The sequence below is a fragment of the Mchenga conophoros genome, linkage group LG3, assembly GCF_057382185.1.
Source record: "Mchenga conophoros isolate Kocher_MC1m ecotype Shallow Benthic linkage group LG3, M_conophoros_male_GT1.1, whole genome shotgun sequence".
Taxonomy (NCBI): Eukaryota; Metazoa; Chordata; class Actinopteri; order Cichliformes; family Cichlidae; genus Mchenga; species Mchenga conophoros.
In genome coordinates this window covers 64,930,353-64,951,316 of record NC_140528.1, presented here as the reverse complement: position 1 = coordinate 64,951,316, position 20,964 = coordinate 64,930,353, and the positions used below count along the sequence as shown (strand labels likewise).

The window sequence follows — 20,964 nt, the reverse complement described above, 5'->3', positions numbered from 1 at the left end:
CACTTTATGAACACTCTCTGTCTTGTCACATTCCCTCAGATTTCCTGCCCTAACTGCTCTCTCCTCTCCCACAGATCTGCCGCCCTCACGCTGTTATGTCCGCTCCTCTGGCCTGTCTCTCTCACCTCAGTTAAGATGTTTTTGTAGGACTCACTCCTTAAGTTTAGGTTCATTTATGTTTTGTTCTTGTTGACCAAGTCAAAGTTTGCAATCTGTTGTGTTAAATTATTTATCCTTTGTTTGAGTAAACTTTGACTCATTACTTCCTCTGCTGTTTTCACCTGAGTCTCACACATGAGTCCTGAACCACAACAATATTAAACCTGACAATTTAGAGATATTACATAATAGTTTTATAAAAGTTCTGACTAAATAGATCCAGGTGGCTTCAAAACATTAAGAAAGATAATATGATCTTATTTCTCAGTCATGAAACTCATTTACAGAAACACATCAAATGTTTTGATCCTGCTCACCTTTAACTGACATCCAGCTCTGTGCTGACTCTCTTCCTGAGTACTGACACTTGTAGAAACCTTCATCAGACTTTGACACTGCAGAGATCTTCAGCTCCCCTCGGGGATCATTTTCAATAAGTTTGTCATTGTGATAGAAAAACACATTGGAAAGTATTTTTTGTGTTTTCAAACTGCAGCTCAGATTAACAGAAGCTCCCTCAGTCACAGGATGAACAGGACTCACCAGGATAGGACCATCATCATCTGTGACACAATCACACACAATTGTTTCAGTCAGACCAGCTGGTGCACACTTTGAGAAAAAGCTGTGAGTCGTGTCTCATGATCTACATGCAGACCTGGTTTTCTGAGTGATTATGAGGACTGGAAATATAGTTGGGATGTTCCCTGCAGGAGTCAAATTATTGACGGTGACATTATTGAATGGTTAAAGGTGAAATTGTAAATGTTTGTATGTTTGTGTTATTTTGCATGATGTGTTTCCCAAATTTCTCTGAATTGAGACATTAAAGGTTCATCTAATGTGACGACAGAGATGTTGAGCTTTGTTGAGTTTTATTCTGACAGAGAAAATAAAAAATACTGTTGGCAAATTATGACAAACTGGATTATGAACGGATGAAGAGAAATTAGACCAACATCCAAGAATATTTTGATGCTTTGTTGTCTGAAATTGTCTGAAATTCTCATTTTTGTTTGTGTTGCCACATAGAATTACTTCACATAGAGCAAAGCTGAGACAAATGTTCATGTGACGTCTAAATCATTCAGATCCAAGAAGTAAATGTATAATAACATACTCTGTACAGTGATGTTGACTGCACTGCTGAACTCTCCTGATCCAGACTCACACCAGTACACTCCAGTATCTGACTTTGATGTGTTGAAGTTACATGTGGATCCAGTCATTCTCCTACAGTCAGAGAGTCGGCCATCAGAGAACTTCCTCACTCTCCACTCAGTGAAGTTTCCCTCACAGGTCAGTGAGACAGAGTCAGAGGTGAAGTGTTGCACTCTGTCAGGACTCACTGTGAGAGACGCTGCTGAATGAACATCTGGAAACAACATGCAGTGAAGAGACAAAGCTCACAGATGTTAGGATCAAAATATCACAGTGAAAATATTTGTTTGTTTGAAGCTTTTGTTTTGAAAATCAAATTTAATAGTTCAATATGATAAAGTGTTTGTTTGGTGAGACAACACTGAGTCTGACAACAAGCCCTGAATCACACACACAGTCAAATCAATGGAAAACAAAGGAGCCGAATACTGACATGTTTAAGATGATCTAACCCACATGCTTTATCTGCTGGCAGCTCATGTAGAGCTTGGTACACGTCATGTGACATCATGAGCTTTGAGTCATCACTCTCAGCATCATCCACCTGATACAGATCACTCTGAACACACTTCAGTCATTTGCTGTAATGTTTCTGTCATAATTCTGTGATATTGTCTGTTTCACAGATTCCTTCTACAGTGAGATATTTTGCAGCAGCAGGACCAAAACTAAAAACCTTTGAAGTATATTTTAAATGAACAATAACAGCAGCTGTTATTTGTGACGTCTTCTTCTAGCGTCCATCTGTAGTCAGTGTTTCTCTTGTATTTGTCAGAGCTGTTAACCTGCCTGCTGACATCTTTGTTTCTTTATTAACTATATTTGACTTTTTATCTGAGCACCTACCTGAGCACTAAACAAAGAGTCTTAACTGTGTAAATCCTGTCTGTGCACCAAGTAAAAATAATCAGTACAAACAGTAACATGAGTTTAAATATCAAAACATTTAAAATCTCATAGATGTCTTTTGTTTTTCATGTTATCACATTACATAAAAACTGAGAAATAAGAAAAGGAAACAAGGAAATTCAGTTTGGTTTGATCACAGAGAGAAAGGAAAACATTCAGTTCAGTTCTTCTTTTGAGGAGTTTTAATGTACACAGATATCGATGGTTGTCATGGAGATGAGATTTTAATGGTCTAAATGCTGGTGAATAAAAATGATGACCTAACATGAGCTCATTGAAAGGACAGAGAGAAACAAACTGACCTGCAGACCAGACAAACTTTGGTTGACTGTGATCAGTGTGATACTCTGGGTCTCCTCTTCCAGCTCTGCACACATATCCTGCTGTGTGTGTCTGTCCATGAATGATGTAGGAGTTGTTTGCAGTCCTATTGCCACCAGGTAGCAGCTCATAACTGGAGGATTTCTCTGATAGATCAGGAACAGCTTTATACCAGTAGAAGCTCCATCCTGCAGACGGATGTTCAACCTCACAGTTCAGAGTTACTGAGGCTCCAGGACTCAGCCATGATGGAGACACAGTGAGGACAGGACGGGGTTCATCTGTTCAACAAAGATTTTCTCTCAGTGAACATGTAGTACAGTCTCTGAACAGTGAGCTCAGTTTATACAAAAAATAATAATCTCAGTCTATATGAACAGAAACACATTTTACAAAGTGTTCAAACAGCTTAAAGCAAACATGACTTACTGTCAGAAACTGTCAGTGTGACTGAATCACTCCACTCTGTTGTTTCATGCTGTGAACTTTTCATTCTGCCCTTACAGCGATAGTTTCCACTGTTGGATGATGAAGCAGAAATAATCCTGTATTCATTTTGATTTGGAGGTTTTCTGATGCTGTTTGTTTTCCACTCATAATCCCACTCAGTGTCTCCTCCATGGATCTCACATCTGACAGTGATCGTCTCTCCTCTGTATATCTCAGACCAGTTTGGATACAGAGTCACAACAGGCCTGTTTGAGGCTGTTAATGTTCAAGAAAGTACAATAAAAACACATGAAAGACAAAAGGTACAACTACCATCAGATGTAGTGCTTTGTAGGAAGTTACATTTAAACTCACCAGTTGTGTCAATCCTGACTAACTGGCTCCACTCTGTGTAGTAAACTGGTTCTCCTCTTCCTCCTCTGCACCAGTAGCGTCCTCCCTCTGAGACACTGATTTGTTCATTTGTCACAGGTTGATAAGATTTGCCATCTCTGTACCAGTAGTATTTCCATCCATATGATGATGATGGTGATGATGATGATGGTGGGTTCACAGAGCAGGTCAGGGTCACACTGCCCCCTACTGGAACAGCTGTCCTATCAGCTCTCAGTTCAGCCTTTGGTTTGGCTGCAGTTCAGTTTAGAACAAGAACATAAAAGTAAAAATGACTGAATCAGAACAATTTAAAGATGGAAACATGTAAATGATCAAATATCACAAAACCATAGTTGAGATAAAACAAACTGTGCCACACAAAATATTCTGTATTTCTGTTTTGATCAAAACAGTGAATTTGTTTTATTTACTTTTGTGTATTTTAATTTATTACGTACATGCACATTTCAAATAATTAATGTGAAGCATGACTGAGTTTATTGATCAATAATGAGGAAGCAACCCAGGTCAATATGATCTGATTGTATTTTGAACATGTGAGAATTGCTCCTAAATGAGTGTGAGCAGTTATCATTTCATTGGTGTTGTTCTTTACTTTTGTTTTTGGTGTATTGGGATTTGGTGAGTAACAGTTGGTTTGCTTTGGTGTCAGTTAGCACGTTATGTCCTTGTGTTCTTTACTAAATCTGATGTTGAAGCCTCTGATAGCTAAGATGAGACCTAGTAAGGTTGTTTTATATTCTTTTGCTGTGGAAGCTGACATTTCCTGTCGCACAGATGTCTTTAGACCACACTAATATGCACAGTCAACTTCACCAATGCCATTGCAGGGAGCAGTTTGGATGTGATTTCCAGCTGAGCTGTTAGGAATGCTGGAATAAGACTCCAGTGTTTGTGTTGCAAAACAGATCAGGTTTATCAGCCGAGAGCAGATCTTAGAACTGAAATCTGAGACTGTTGAATCTTGATGGTGATCCACGCCTAGGAGATCTGAACTTCCACTGAAATCATCTGTTCCTGCTGGATCAACTCATATTCCAGAGATCAGGAAACCGACTCACACTTCTGAACTGTGATACGACTCCACCAGTCCACTGAGTCGACTCATATTGATCAAAGTTTGAAGAGCAGCTGAAAGAAAGCTGCCCTGTAGGAGCTAACACAGGTTAACTTGTAGTTCACACAACTAGACAGAAAGAGAGAGTTTTACATATTGTTGTTTAATTTTATTTAAATATTTTATTCTGGTTTTCAGATGCATAAATTAATGTAAACTGGAAACTGTTGTATATTTATGTGTCTTCTGTTTCCAACCTACAAGTTCAAAGTTCACCCTGGTCCTGGTATGTATTATTGATTATTGGTTGTTATTTTATTTTAATTTTGTTTTATCTTTAGTGAAGTATTGAGTTTTCCCATGTACCATGAATGCACCGCTGCACTGCTCATGTTAACTTTCTTTCACTGCAGCTCTCTGCATGCTGCAAGGTAAATTTTTTTGTATATTGCACTGTGTTTAAAGGGTAAAAGGACCCCATGAAACACAGTTTTGAGCACTGATTTTGTTTTGCAGATGCACAAAACTGCTGTGGTGGGGTGGCTGTAGCTCAGAAGGGTTGGTGGTTCGATCCCTGGCTCCCCTAGTTTGCATGCCAAATATCCTTGGGCAAGATACTTATGGCGTATGAATGCGTATGATTGATAGTTAGAAAGCACTTAAAGTATAGATAGTAATGCCTGTGTGAATGGGTGTGTTGTATAGAGCGCTTTGAGTACTCCAGGAGAGTAGAAAGAACCAGTCCATTTACCATGTGTGTTGAGCTACAGAGTTCATGTATTGTGTGAGCAATACATTAACTCCGGTGAGTCTCGAATTGTGCAAATTAAATTTGATTCACAGTCCGGTTTCTAATTTATAAAATTTATAAAACTTTATAAAACAGCTTCTATGTGATTGTAGAAGCTGTTAACGATGTCTTCGATGTGTTAGCCCTGTGAAAAGTGTGCTAGTGTATCCACATGTGCTACCTTTGCAGGTGCAAGTGTTGCATTTTGAGGAGAATTTGATTTTGAGGAAAGAAAAGCTAAATTTGAGTGAACAAAATGAATTGCTGCGTGCAAAAATGTATTTCAGTGTTTGTTGTTATCCACACACACACCAATAGCAGCCCCTTTTGCTCTGTTTTTGCATTTGCGTTTGCTCGCAATGTGTTGCTTGCGCTTCTCATTTCTGCCCAGCGCGTTCAGCTCTTTCTGTTAGTGGTGGGCGGATCGATCCAAATATCGATAGTATCGATCCCAAGTCGGCATCGGATCGATACTAGCCTGGTGAGATCGATTCTTTACTTTGAGTTCTGCTTGTTTGCTATGCTGTGCTTTCGATAAAAACGAAACAACCAGGTCACTGGACTCACCACTCCTGTGACAGCGGAGAGCACTTTGCTCCCTCTTCCCCCACTCTTATGTTTCGGTGTTGCACTGACACGTCATGTGACTTAGACACTTTGGGGGTTGTTAAGTTGTTTACATATTAATTATATTTTTTTGTTTTTGTTGTTGATAATTTTAATTGTAATTTTTGTATTAGTTTATCAACAGTATTTGTTTTAATTTGTTTACTGGTTTGCGTGCACTTAAGATTAAAAAAAAAAAAGATCGCCACCACGGCAGACCCGATGGCATTTTCATGCTTTGCAGCATCATTTATTCTTACAATAATCACACAGTTGCTGTAACAGTACATTCAACGGCTGCAGCTCTCCCGCTGGCAGCCAGACACATCATAGGGTTGCCAACCGTCCCTTAAAAAACGGAATCGTCCCGTATTTCGAAACAAAAGTACACGTCCCGTATTGAGCTAATAAGGGACGCACTTTGTCCCGTAATACAGTGAGAATCAAAAGTAGTCTATAAATGTTTATGGAATTAACGCTTTGTTTGAAAACATAATTCCCAGCCCCTCTCCTGCTTTGTGACCAATGAGCTGACAGCACACTATGACAATTCGAGTATGACAATTCAGATTACCGCTCATTTCATTGGTCGAGGAAAGGTCGCTTACGGAGAAAATACCGGAAGACAACAGATGACCACAACAAGAAGCATGGCCAACAGGGAAACAAACGCCGACACTGCGGTGCAAGTCTCGGATGACAGTACACCTAAAGCTGGGCAAACACTGTGCGATTTTTTCAGTCACGTTATTCAGCTCCTGCTCAAACTGCACGATTGACTCGCAGGGATTAGAAGTTGGTAGGTCACGATGCAGGGTCTCACACTATACCGCCCGATGCTCTGATGCGACCCGAGTGCTCACACTGTGCCTCCATAAAATGAAGGTTATAACAGAAAATCTGTCGCTCTCTCTCTCTGTCTTTCACTCACACAGACACACCACCACCATCAACTTTGCTAAATTGCTAATGAAAAATATTGATCAGGCAGCTGTGATTGAGCAGCAGTGTAAATCCAACTATTTTCACGGTTGTTGTGGTCGTGATAATTTTGTGATGCCACATCGAAAAGGCTCGGATGAGCTTTCCAAAGTTCTACCAGTTGTGCCTCCATCGCTTGTGTCCAGATCACACGCTGCACAGCTGTGCTGCAACGTCTTTTTCACCGACGTTAACCTGTTTGCGCGTGAGCAGTGTGAGCGGCTCACGAGCGATTGATGATCGGGAGCTGCTCGAAGTGTTAATCACTTCTCGTTACCCCACGTATACTACACGACGCACGATGAAGGCCAAAATCGGGCCGATCACCAAAACGGTCGCACGACTCATAAATCGGCTCAAAATGGGCCAAAAATCGCACAGTGTAAGCCCAGCATTAGAGCAGCAATGTTTGTTCGCCCAGAGAAAGAAAAAAAGGCTGCAAAAGCACAGGGAGGAATGGGAAAAGGAAAACACCTGGCTGGAAAAGGTCACCATAACACCTATAAAGCGCACTGCACTGTGTGCCGGAGCACTTTTTCCATAGGCATGCTTCTAGTGGTGGGCACATGAAGAACATGAGGGGCGTGAAAGCTCGGGGAACCCTTAACCAATTTCTTGTCCACCAGGCCACGGCAGAAGCAGATATGGTATGTAAACACTGGTTTGTTTTTTTAAACCCTCTGGTTAAGGTTAATATGGGCATGTGCAGTGAATATCAGCGCTATGTGGCCAGAAGTGTGATAATATAATTTATTTTGTGTAATAAACAACTGCAAGGATAGATGATTACAACAAATAGATCACTAATACATAAAAGTAATACATAGATGAATAATGATGATGAGTTAAGATGCGTAATCATGGGAACAAACGGGAGCAAAAGCTGAAATAATGCCTCTACTGAAGCCAATTGTACTAAATGCTGTTACATGTTACATGAATATTTTTCATTCTATTGTTTTCTATTAATTTATATAATTTTAAGTTAAGCAGGACAGAGTTCTTTTAAAGAAAGATTTACTTATATTCTCAAAAGTTAAGCATGACAGGCTTCTGTTTAAGAAAGAGACCTGTTTTACTGTGTTAATGTTGTCATTTTGAGCTAAAAATAAATGGCTAAATGATCATTTGTTTCCCATATGGTCATATCACAAAGAATATGCATCTGCTTAAATCAAATTCAAGTCAAATGGTTAAAAAAATAATTTCACACACAAAAAAAAAGAGCTACAAAATTCACCACACTGTGAAGGGTGAACTGGGTTGCCCGGCCCTGGCCACGAGGTGTCCTTTATTTATTTTTCAGGGACCCTAACACATCACCACCACCTAGGGTTGCCAACTCCCTGAAAAATAAATAAGTGTGGTGAACATTAAAATGTCCTGTCATGTGATCAACTTACATGATACAGTCAGTCTGATGATATCACTCCACTCTGTTAACAAATAGTCCCTTCTGCCCCGGCAGCTGTATTCTCCACTGTCAGACTCAGTAACTGTGATTCTGTATTCACTGGATGTTGGAGGTGTGTTTAACTTGGCAGGAGTCCATTCATACGTCCACTGAGCTCTTTCACGTCCCTGAATCTCACATCTGACAGTGACTGTCTCACCGCTGTATATCTGAGTCCAGGATGGCTGCAGGGTCACAGTGGGCTTAGTGGGAACTGTTCACATAAGAATGATCCAGTTAGAAGAGAAACATAAAAACTCTGCTGTTTATAACATAAAAGTAGAGTCATTACAAAACAGCTGATTCACAGAGAAACAAGTTAAACATAACAAAAAGTCACAACATAAAAGTTTCAAACTGTAACACAATATTTTCAGTAAAATGTAAAAGGTAAAGTCTTTACTTTGCACAGTTTTTGTTCAGATTCCAAAAAGTTACAGATTATTTTTCATGAGTTGACAGCAGATTAAGAAGACTGGAAGAAATCATCATTTGAGAAACATTTTCTAAAAGTTGTGATGAGGTCATCATGTGAAACTGGTGCAGTTGCTGATTTGGGACACACTTGTCACACTTGTAGTTATTGTATAACAAACAGGTTCTTGTGGCTCTGACTGATTTTCCATGAACTGAACCACAAACCACTGATCCACTAATGCATCTGTTCTACACTGGAGGTTCTTCTAGCTGTCGTATCATTAAACATATTATGACGCTCATGAACACCTTTATTTTTCATTAATTAAAATAAATAAATAAATAAATGCCATTAACAACAATTACAGGAAAGAATCTAAGTGGAACCTGTAATGTAGCAGAACAGTCTCTAATAAAATGTCACGGCCAGGGGATCAGCAGGCCGCTGACTAGTAGTGTTCTCTCTCTCGCTCTCTCGCCAGGGCGGAACTCATGGTGGGTTCACGCCCTCGGCCCACGCCCCCTCTGAAGAGGAAACACCTGGGCCTCATCAGCGCAGCCAGCATTTAAGCCAGGGAGTGGCTTCTACTCATCGCTGGATCGTTGTGTGTGACTCGCGTCAGTGCAGCCCGGCTCTGAGCAAGTTCTCTTTTGCTGCCCTGTGCAAAACCTCTAACGTGTGTTTCCTTCTGTACATAGATCCCCTGGACCCGACCCTGCATTCCCCGAGTGGATTCCCTTTTGTGTGAGTGTTTGGAGAGAGAGCCAGAAGAGGAGCAAGTGTCTTTTCCCTACCTGGATTTCCCCAGAGCCCTTTCCCTGTCACCGCTTAGTATATAGCACTATCCCCTGCACTGTTTGTATATACACCTGGTGGAACTGTAATAAATACTGACTGTGCCTCTGAGTCCTGCGTGTGAGTCCTCAAGCGAACCGTGACATAAAATGAGGTTATATTGTAGTCAAACCTGAAACGTCGAGGAATTAATGTAAAAATGCTAAAAACAAAGGAAGTAACTGATCTGCAGTGATAAACTCCACATGTGCAGCCATGAGGTCAAGATGGGAGTGACTGGGATTATTACGTTTGAACTGAATTCTTTCATCAAACTAACAAAATATTTTCCAGATGTTTCACTGAGTGATTATTAAATATATTTATAATGACACTAAAAGATATTTTAAACTACTTTTGATCCTAAACACAAAATAAACCTACAGTGCTGTTGAAATACAAAACGTTTGGTTGAGTTGATGAAACATTGTTCAGTACAAATTAAAATATTTGAAATATGTCCAACTCACCTATTACTCTCAATGGCGTGCTGTCACTCCACTCTGTCCAGGAAGAGCTTCTTCTGCCCCGACAGCTGTATCCTCCACCATCAGACTCAGTAACTCTGTTGATTGTATATACACTGGATGTTTCATGTATGTTTTTCTGGCCTCCTCTCCATTCATACATCCACTGAGCTCTTTCCCCTCCATGAATCTCACATCTGACAGTGACTGAGGCATCTTTGTATATTTCTCCTCCATATATCTGAGTGTAGGATGGCTGCAGGGTCACAGTGGGCTTAGGAGGATCTGTTCAAAGAGAAAATATCCCATCATCAGACTTATAGAAAAATAAAACGATCATTGACGCTTTCCTGGTTTTATTACTCTTGTTAGGGGTAATAACATGTTTTTCACCCCAGTGACAATTTGACTGAAAATCAACAATAAAAAGGTAATAAAAAAAAAATCAGATTAAACCTTAAACCTAATTTGCTGATATTAAGAATCTACCAGCAAAGTGACGGAAACAACCAGGTGTGCACAAATCTGTGCGACTGAACATCAACACACAATATCATGTAAACAACTTCAGTCTCTCAGATTGTACATTGTAAAAAAGAAGTTTTATACTCAAACATCGCACTATTTACTTATTTCTACATCTTTACATTTGCATATTTATGAGCATATAATCCAGAGTTGTCATTGGGCTGTTATTCTTCTGAATAACCTGAGACCTTACTTTCCTGTCAGGTATAAAATCCCTAACATATTATACACAATATCAGTTTTACTTTAACTGTTTTTAACAAATGTAATTTTTACTTTTCTTTTTCACTGTTGTAAATATAAAAGTTCCTTTTCTTTGTGGATCAATAAAGTATCTATCTATCTATCTATCTATCTATCTATCTATCTATCTATCTATCTATCTATCTATCTATCTATCTATCTATCTATCTATCTATCTATCTATCTATCTATCTATCTATCTATCTATCTATCTATCTATCTATCAGTATTGACCTGTTTAATATGTGTCCTATGTTGTAAACTGGCTGTGCTAACAGCTGGATTATTCACTCACATTAGGAACACCATGTAGAAAGAATTTAACGACTGTTACGCCCCTCAAAACAGAAACGCAAAACAACACGGGAAAAGTGTGTAACGCACGCAAAAACCACACAGCTGCTGCTGAATTGACGAGGTTTATTTTTACAAAGCTGAAAAAAAAGGAAAAGACTCACAATAAACACAGCTGAGCCAGGAAGCTAAAAGCATCAGGCTCTCCAAGGCCAAAATAACAAACAAAAACTCTCCCCCTTCCTAGAAACAAAACACAGGGTAAAACTTCCCTGATCAAGAAAAGGAAGATGCAATGCCAGACCTCCCTGGCTGTCCACAAAACAGGAGAAAACTGGGTTAAACAAAAGTGGGTTAAACCACTGCCTGCTTCCACTCTGCTGAAAACTGGTGAAAAATCCACATGTGCAACAACTGAGCTGAATAAACTGGGATCATTACATTTGTGTTTCATTTTTTTAATGAAATTTACTGAATATGTCTTTCAACTCCACATGCTTCTGTCACAGTCCTGGGTCTGTGAACCAGTGTTTTGATTTTGTATTACAGTGGTCTCTCCCTCGCTACAATCAATGGCGTGTCCAGCGGGGTGGCCTGGGGGGGCACAGGCCACCCCCCCAACCAGACTGGCCACCCCAGGTGCCACCCCAAAGGCAAAACAATAAAATTCAATCAAATATCAAATGTCCGATTATGTTTTCACGGTGACGCTCAGATATCCGAGTGTAAGTGGATGCAGCATCGCTTCTGCGCTATGTGCATCACGTTAGCAAAGGTAGGAGAGCCAAGCACGAAAGACGTCACTGCAGGAAACAATTTTTCGGTGAAAGAAAATGAGGACAGAATAAATGTCCCGGTAAGTAATATTAAGTTTGTTGAGTTTAGTAAACTTCGGCGAAATTAGAATACCAAGGAAAAAATAACACTTAAAGAATTATTGCAGCCGTGGAATATTTCAGACAGTATGCTACAGAGGGGAGCTAACATAAGAGTTATGAGTTATAAGATGTAATCTAAGTCGTAACATTGCTGTATGGAGCTGCAGATTTGGTTGCAGGTTAACATAGCTGGACTGGCCATCGGGCTTATTTGACTTATTTATTTTTTTTTTTGTAACGGCATGAACAATGAGAGGTGGTGGATTGGCCAGATGCAGGTCGATGTGTAGAAATAACTCCGTTGTTTGGTGGTGGCTATGGCGGGGCTTCCACAGAGGCAGCAGGTGGATGAGGGAAGGGGAGGCAGGAGGAGAGACCCGAAGCAGCCGCCAGTCCGAGTGTCAGGTGAACTGAACTTCAGGTAAGAAGTTATGACCTGCAGTCTATCTGGGTCAGATATGAACTAAGTTTAGGTGGAGTTTATTTTCGTTGTGCTGACTTTTTACTGTCAGTTGCAATAACTCATACTGCGTTCTAGCCAGCTTGGAGTTTTTATACAGCTGTTCGGTTGCTATGATGTTACTGATAGTGAACTTTATTTTATTCATAAGGTTAGTTAGTAGAGTTGCCAACGGCTCCTTAAAAAAATGGAATGGTCCCTCAATCAGAGAAAATATTACACGTTTCGTATTGAGCTGAGAAGAGACGCAGTTTGTCCCGAACTTCAGCTAGAATGGAAAAAGACACAAAGCTGGATTTATTCTGTCTTTACGCTGCACAGCTGCCTCTTCTCTCATCCTCCCTCTCCTGTTGCTACTTCAATCATGAAACTGATCGATGATCAGCTGATCGGCTTTTCTCTCTTGTTTGTTTATCGCCCACTTTGCGCCAGAAAGACGAAACCAGCAGATGTCGCGCTAAACAACAGCAGCACGTTTAAGCTTGATCGGCTGTTGTTAGAATTTATTTAATATTAATTTCTAGTATCAGCTGATGTTTGCTGGAGCCACAGCTGTAAAGCTGCTGGTCATGATGTCGGTTTGGATATCTGGTGAGAGGGAAACGTGAAGACCACCCACCAGGATCCTTTTTTATGTAGCTGACAGCTGGTAACTGTGCAGGGGCGGGTCTAGCAAAGTTTTGCCAGGGGGCCAGGTAGGGCATTAACAGGGAAAGGGGGCACAAAGAAATACTTTTCTTTCCTATTCTCATTTAAAATATCTAGCTTTTATTAAATAATTATCTGAATCTTACAACCAAAGTTTTTATCTGGCGTAAAATGTATAGAAATCATACATATACCAACAAGACTGTACATCACTGTCACAACAGGGTTTGTTTTCATTCAAAGGCTTTATGGCTTTAATACCTGGTGGGTCGGTCTGTAGTCAAAATGCCCGATTTTCTGTCCCAGTCCAGCCCTGCAGGTTATACTGGCAGTGTCACCATGCCAGCTGAATGTATTTCATCATCAGCCAGTGTTGTTCTTTATCAATATTACCAAAGTTTACCATAAGGCAGCATAGAAAGTATTTACTTGCTTTCAGGTTTTATTCAAATATTAGTCTTTTCAGTTGTTTCTCCACTTTTTTCCTGTTTCAAAATCAAACACCAGTTTGTGAGAAGATTATCTTCTTTTTTTTAACAGGCAGAGAAAGTTTTGCATTGGAATGGCTAATTTGTCAATTGTTTGCTACAAATGTTCGTATTTTAATATTCAAAAATGTTTTTGCCCAAAACATATGTGCAGTATATGTCAGTAAAAATACTATGCAAATATTGCTGTCCTTGAATGCTGAGTAAACACTGACAAAGCACTGATTGTATCTCTTGTACTTTATCAACGCAGTATCTAAAAACTTTGCACCGTAGTGGTTAAAATCTCATTCTAATAAGAGTTAAAAGTGCATTTGGTTATTAGGTTTATAGGATTATTGAATTATGGTTAAGGGTTGGTAGAATTTTTTTTTAAAAACATTATCTGCCAATTAAATCTGCCACCCTTCTCCAAATCTGTGCCCCTACCTGGCCCCCCCAACAAAAATTTTCTAGACACGCCACTGGCTACAATGCAATTCACCTTTCGCGGCCTCGCCGGGACCGTGAGTCATTTGGTACCGGGCAGCGAGAGTTGAGGCTGGAGTGTGAAATTTATGGTTTTCAGAGTTTTTATTGTTAGCTCGGTTTCCCTGGATCTTTTCCTGGTTGAGTAAATTATGAGCTTTGCCGGTGTCGCCCGAGAATACCCCGAGATTTCCACAACAGCACTAAAAACCCTGTTGCCATTTCCGACATCATAACTGTGTGAAGCGGAGTTTTCTGCAGTTACAGCTTCCAAAACAAAATTGCGGCGCAGACTGAGCAAAAGCAACACACTTCAGGTGTCACTGTCCCCCATTATGCCCAGGTGGGACCGGCTCGTTGCAGAGAAACAAGCACAGGGCTCTCACTGATTCAGCGTTATGGTGATTTATATATTTTCATGTACTTTATTTTTTATCTTTTTGTAGTTTTGTGTCTAATTTTGAAAGAAATATTTACGTGTTACCATAGCGATCAGCGAGCATCAGGGAGAGAGGAGGAGGATCTTACTCTCAATGTTGTTGGTGCATTTCAGGAGGACGCTGCTATTAAAGTTACACAAGTACACAGTGAATTCATGCTTATTATTAAATTTACAAAACACCACAGTTTTTGTCTTGGTCGTATCATTTTAATTTGATGTATTTATCCGTGACACCTTAAAGGCCGGTCCGTGAAAATACTGTCTGACATTATCTGGTCCGTAGCGCAAGAAAGACTGCGATAAAGGACCGCTGCTGTCCAGTACAGAATGCGTTCAGCTTGTCAAATTTACATAAATCTTTGATCGCTAGCAGTGTGACTCTGAAGTGCTGCACTGTATGTTTGTAAGTTTTCTCCCCAACAAACACAACACTGGCGACAAAACGTGTTGCACCGTCAAAGGCAACCGTGGGTACCTTTGGTTTCATTCTTTAATTTTGGACTTATTTTTCTAGAAGGTTTGAACTTTGAGAGTTTAAACAAGAGAGAAAACTGTGAAAATGTTCGTGCCTGTCTGAGAAAAGTGAATAAAGTGTGTAGTGAGGGGTTTAACAGCCTTAAAACATCTATAATAATTGTAAAAAATAAAGTTGGCTACTTCGCAGATTTCACCTATCGTGGATTACTTTTAGAATTTAACTCCTGACATAAACGAGGGGACACTGTATTTTCTTGTTCCCCAGTCAGTCGTGTCCAGGGTTGGGTATCGTCACTGATTTCTAGAAGTCGATTCGATTTGAATGTGGGAAATTTTGCCTCAGACAGTCAGAAATATTATAATTCTGATCACTTATCAGTACATATCCATATTTTTATATCTATAAAAGTTGAGACTTTATCAAAGGTGTGAGCATCACAGCAGGTGCCTGCTCTCATTTACTGTTTTAGCTGGTTGGTGGCTGTTGAAATCTTGTGGTTTAACCTGAGATTCTGGCGTTTCGGGCAAAATACATTTATATTTAGAAAATCGATTCAGGATTTTATTGAATCAATATCACGTTATTCAAGCTAGAATCGATTTTAATCGGAAAATAGATCATCAAAACCCACCCTAGTCGTGTCTTTTGTCTCTCTGGTCTCTGTGCTCCGTGTTCCCTATGTTCAGTGTCTCGTCCGTGTCTGTGTTATACTTGCTGTTTTACTTTGACGGTCTCTTGTCCTTTGTCACTGTTTCTAGTTTTGCTTCACCCTGGTCTCGACTGTTCTCCCCTCATGTGTCTCATTCCCTCGTTTCACTCAGTGTATTTCAGACCCGTGTTTCTCTCTGTCAGTGTCACGTCGTCCCCTCACCATGCTGCGTGTTTCCGTGCTCCCTGAGATCAGTGTCACTAGTTTACAGGTTTCCCAGTGTTTTTGTTTTTAGTTCCCAGTTTTTTGTTTTATTTTGTTTTTGCAAGTTTTTTTCTTTTCGTGAAAATTATACCGCTGCAATAAAGCAGCCTTTTAAGTTCATTGCTCTGATGATTGTTTTGCGTTTGTGTCCTACATCCTCCCTGCCACACAGCCGTATCATAACAGTTTCACTGTGAGTGATTGCTGTGGATTTTATGTAAAACTTTATGTTGCATCTTCAAAAAATAGAAATAAAATAACTGAGACTAACAATGAAGTATCGTTGACACTGGTTTACTGAACCTTCTTTTCAGTGCATGTACAGAACATGAGTATCCATTTTCTACTGCCTCCTACAGGACACACTCTTCTTCCACTTCCTTACAACATTAATGTAACACAGAACCACTACTGGCTCTCCTGGCATTACCATTGTAACGACACACTCATTCTTTTTCTTTCAGATGAATAACAGGAACTTAGGATGTAGGTATCTATGAATAATAACTATTATGCATACTCATATATTTATATAACCAACTAATTTCTTGCGATACCACACTTTAAAACTTGTTTTACGCTGCTTTTGATACTAAAATGAGAAGAAAGCCTGCAGTTTTATTGAAAGACATGATATTTTCTTGTTTTTGCATCCAACGTTGTGCAATAGAATTTTTTTTTAAAAAAAAAGGTGAAATATGCCCAACTTACATGACACAGTCAGTGTGATGATGTCACTCCACTGTGTTAACAAATACCCCAGAAGCACAGTACTGATGAAATTATTTTGTTTTGTTTTTGAAATTAAAATGAAAGAAATATGTTCAACTTACATAAGACAGTCAATGTAATGACGTCACTCCACACTGTCCAGAAAGAACCTCGTCTACCCCGGCAGCTGTATCCTCCACTGTCAGACTCAGTAGCTCTGCTGATTGTGTATTCATTGGATGTTGGAGGTGTGTTTAACTTGGCTGGACTCCATTCGTACGTCCACTGAGCTCCTTCACCTCCCTGAATCTCACATCTGACAGTGACTGTCTCACCGCTGTATATCTGAGGCCAAGGTGGCTGCAGGGTCACAGTGGGCTTAGGAGGAGCTGTTCAAATAAACAGATATCATTAGCACACTGATAATTTGACTCGAAAATCAACAATAAAATGTTTTGTTTTTATTAAATAAATTAAACCAGGTAATTTACTGATCTTTATATTTGATTGTTTACTTATTTCTACATATTTGCATTTATTTATACATTTATGAACATGTAACCTATGAGCTGTAAGTTAGCTGTTGTTTGCAAACAATGCTGTTAAACCTCCAATATATCCAAATAATCACACAAAATTAAAAACAAAACCTGTTGTGTTGTCGCAATACAAAGAATTTTGTTGTGTTTTTGGATGAAACATTGTAATTAAAATGTGTGAAACGTGTCCAACTTACATAATACTCTGAATGCGATGATGTCACTCCACTCTGTCCAGGAAAAGCTTCTTCTGCCCCGGCAGCTGTATTCTTCATTGTCAGACTCAGTAGCTCTGATGATTGTGTATTCACTGGATGTTTCAGGTATGTTAACCTGGCCTTGTCTCCATTCATACGTCCACTGAGCTCCTTCACCTCCCTGAATCTCACATCTGACAGTGACTGTCTCACCGCTGTATATCTGAGTCCAGGGTGGCTGCAGGGTCACAGTGGGCTTAGTGGGAACTGTTCACATAAGAATGATCCAGTTAGAAGAGAAACATGAAAACTCTGCTGTTTATAACGTAAGAGTAGAGTGAATGCAAAGCAAATGATTCACAGACAGTTTGAAGTCTGAAAATCAAAACAAAGTCACAATAAAACAATTTATAGCTTTCACACTGTAACACAATATTTTAATATAAAATGTATTAGAATTTACTTTGTAAAGTTATATTTTATTTATACTCCAAAACTCACAGATTTTTCTGCTTTACATTTACTTTGAGGTTAAAATCAGCGTGAAGCTGGGAGCCAGTATGAAAAATGGGAGTGCTGGGATCCTATGTGATGTGTTTGAGCTCAAAGCCTGGCAGCTTAAATCTGTTTGGTCTGCAGTCATTCAGCTGATTGTTTGCTTAGACTGTTGCAGTAATCTAGGCAGGGGCACCGTAAGAGGAAGAAAAGTGATAAAAATTATTAACCTATCACCACAAAATAATGTTTTCTTCACACTGTACTTTTAAATGTTTATGTTTCATAGCGTTAGTTTTGTTTTTTTCAACAAAGAAGAGGCTAGAGCAGCACCTCTGCAGGACAAAGAGACTGTAGGATGGGTCTGTTAGAAGTAAGGACTGTTTTTTTTTTTTAAATAGAAAAGTGAGACAGGTGGAAATTAAACTCAGAGGAAGTCTGCATGAAAAGCTTTTCTACTATTAGTCAACTTACTTAACTTCTAACAGAAAACAATGTGTTTGTGTGTTTTTTAGTCAACATGCAGTTAGTTGGTGCAGTCAGACCCTTTGTACATATATATGCTAAATCACTTATCTGCTAACCTGCTGGCAAGACAAACAGATCAAACCTCTGGCTCAGGCTTAGCTGTCCCACTGCCTCTGCACCCACACTCCTGAAATTGAACCGGCCCACTGATATCTGAAGGAGGAGGTGAGTCTTTTATGTCAAATGTGTCTAGTTGAGGGAGGCCCCTTGGGAATTGTATTTTTTTTCTGCACACTATTTATTTGGTAATCAAAGAGTAATTTGAAGGGCAAACTGTGCCAAAGTTCAGGCAAAACAATCACAAAGGCCCAGTCTTAGTCTTAGCCTGTGTTTTAGTCTGCTTCTAGGAACAAATAGAAGCAACTTTTCAGCTGACCTTAGAGTTCTGTTTGGAGTTTGTTTATTTAAAAGATCAGAGAGCTACGAGGGAGTGAATCCATTCAGAGACTTAAAAACAAACAATTAAATAATCATTATAGCCTGGCTGCTACCAAAATAAAGCATATTACACAAGAATGGATGAAATAAATGCAGGAATTACTTTCTTAAAGTGAGCAGATGACATAACGAACGTCATTTTTGCAAATGCCCGAACCCTTTTACAACACAATTTATTTATTTCTCAAATGAGAAACTGTCATCAAGGATCACCTGCAGATTTTTTTCAAAGAGAGTTCTGAACTTTTTCAGAGGAACAAGGTTACACGAGCAAAACGAGGGTCTGAAGGTTCAAATAATACAATTTTTTTGATCGTTTACATTCAAAAAAATGAATTGCCAACCATGATTTTATGTTATCACAGCAGTCTAGCAAAACTTTTAAATAGACTGTAAAACTCATGTCATCTGTTGGAAGGGTGGTTTTAGGAGTTTGATGGGCAGCAAACATAAAAAGAGTTAGAATGCTGATTCCAAAGAAAAGGGTGGAAATAAAATCCTTGTTTAGCTTGAGGGGATGATAAACAAGCACAGGAGGAGACAGATCCACCATAAATAATTATAGTTCAGAGCTGCCATAAATATCAGCAGTGAGGTGTTGGCATATAAAAGGGTTCAAATAGATGCAAGACCTCTGCTGTGACCAGGTTCCTGCAGGAAGCTGCCTGTGACTGTTGCAGGTGGTGAGAGCTTTCAGTCAGCTGAAAGAATTAAAACCTTTTTGAGTTCCACCAGGTCTCAGCACAGAGACACATTTTAATTTGTTTTACTTTGTTTAAAAATGTATATCCAAAGAATTACTTATGTTATAACTGCCACTATTTAATAGCATAATTACAAACAGTAATTTAAGAAGTAAGAAATGTCTTCTACACTATTTTATAGATAAGAAATTCAACATTAAAAATATAAAAATATTATAACATATAACAATATAACAAAATCTTTTCCATACTTCAGATGTTTAACTTTGAGTCTTTACTGTTAATTTTTATCAAAGCCATTTTTGCTTCTTTTGATAATAAACAACAAATAAACAAAAAAGCCTTCGGTGTGTTACAATATAAATTAAAAACACAGTGTGAGTGAAATATCTCCAACTTACGTTTTACATTCAGTGTGATGACATCACTCCACTCTGTCCAGGAGGAGCTTCTTGTGCCCCGACAGCTGTATCCTCCACCATCAGACTCACTAACACTGCTGATTGTGTATTCATTGGATGTTGGAGGTGTGTTTAACTTGGCTGGACTCCATTCATACGTCCACTGAGCTCCTTCACCTCCCTGAATCTCACATCTGACAGTGACTGTCTCACCGCTGTATATCTCACCGCTGTATATCTGAGTCCAGGATGGCTGCAGTGTCACAGTGGGCTTAGGCAGAGCTGTTCAAACAAAAATATATCATTAGCAGACTGATAATTGGACTTGAAAATCAAAAAGTTCTTTCTTTTAAATAAATAAATTAAATCAGGTAATTAACGGATCTTTATATTCAACAGTTTACTTATTTCGACATCTTTACATTTCCATATTTATACATTTATGAACATATAATCAATGAGTCATCAGTTAGCTGTTGTTTCCTAACAATGTTGTTAAACCTCCAGTGATGGATTCAAAGCTGGAGGCTGCTCTGCTCTCATAAACTGTTCATAAAATGTGAAATACAAAGTTTTTATGTGGCACCAAAGTCAAAACTGGCAAAGAAAACTCAGAGTAAAGGTTCAGTAACCAGGAAAGGAGCACAAACTGTTTTTTAAATCACTCTAAAAATACAAAACAGCACCATGAACTCCTCTGTGTCTGTAAGTGATCTGAAGACTGAACAAAGGTGAAACAATGTACTGAGCCTAATAATTAATAATTTGACAGATTTAGTGGTTTAAGTGCTGGTGATTACTGAATATTGAGTTCCATTACAATTTGGAGAAGACCTTTTTCAACTCTCAAATTTTTTTAAACTCATCAGTTTCCTGAATAATGACTGAATCGCTTTTAGTTGTGACTAAATTCGTGTTTCTTCTCCTTCCTCTGCAGGTGTAGATGCCTCCATCAGAGACAGATATTGCACTCTTAGAGCTAAAAGAGATGATCTCATTTTCAGATGAGGTTTTTCTGAACAGAGTAATTCACCTCACAGGTCAGTGTCACACTGCCCCCTGCTGGTGTGGTTGTGCTGTCTGCTGTCAGAATGGCCTTGACTTTAAGT

The 20,964-nt window shown here is 39.2% G+C and overlaps 1 protein-coding gene and 1 pseudogene across 1 annotated transcript; both read right to left on the bottom strand.

Annotated features, from left to right (window-relative positions):
• The window catches only part of LOC146580115 (obscurin-like), a 374,391-nt pseudogene that overhangs the window by 309,896 nt on the left and 43,531 nt on the right, over window positions 1–20,964 (bottom strand).
• Window positions 2,914–17,445, bottom strand: LOC146580118 (leukocyte immunoglobulin-like receptor subfamily A member 1). The gene is made up of 6 exons (XM_085250656.1): window positions 17,286–17,445; window positions 16,676–16,942; window positions 10,006–10,287; window positions 3,378–3,449; window positions 2,980–3,255; window positions 2,914–2,918 (listed from the first exon to the last, which is right to left on the bottom strand). Exons 1-6 carry the CDS (start codon window positions 17,443–17,445, stop codon window positions 2,914–2,916), a joined length of 1,062 nt encoding a protein of 353 aa, XP_085106782.1.

Coding starts and splice junctions, on each gene's coding strand:
- LOC146580118 (XM_085250656.1), bottom strand. CDS start 17,445: ATGAATGGAGACAAGGCCAGGTTAACATACCTGAAACATCCAGTGAAT. Junction 3,450..10,005: donor CACGCCATTGAGAGTAATAG/GTGAGTTGGACA, acceptor TGAACAAATCAG/TGTCTCAGAGGGAGGACGCT. Junction 3,256..3,377: donor TACTACACAGAGTGGAGCCA/GTTAGTCAGGAT, acceptor GAACATTAACAG/CCTCAAACAGGCCTGTTGTG.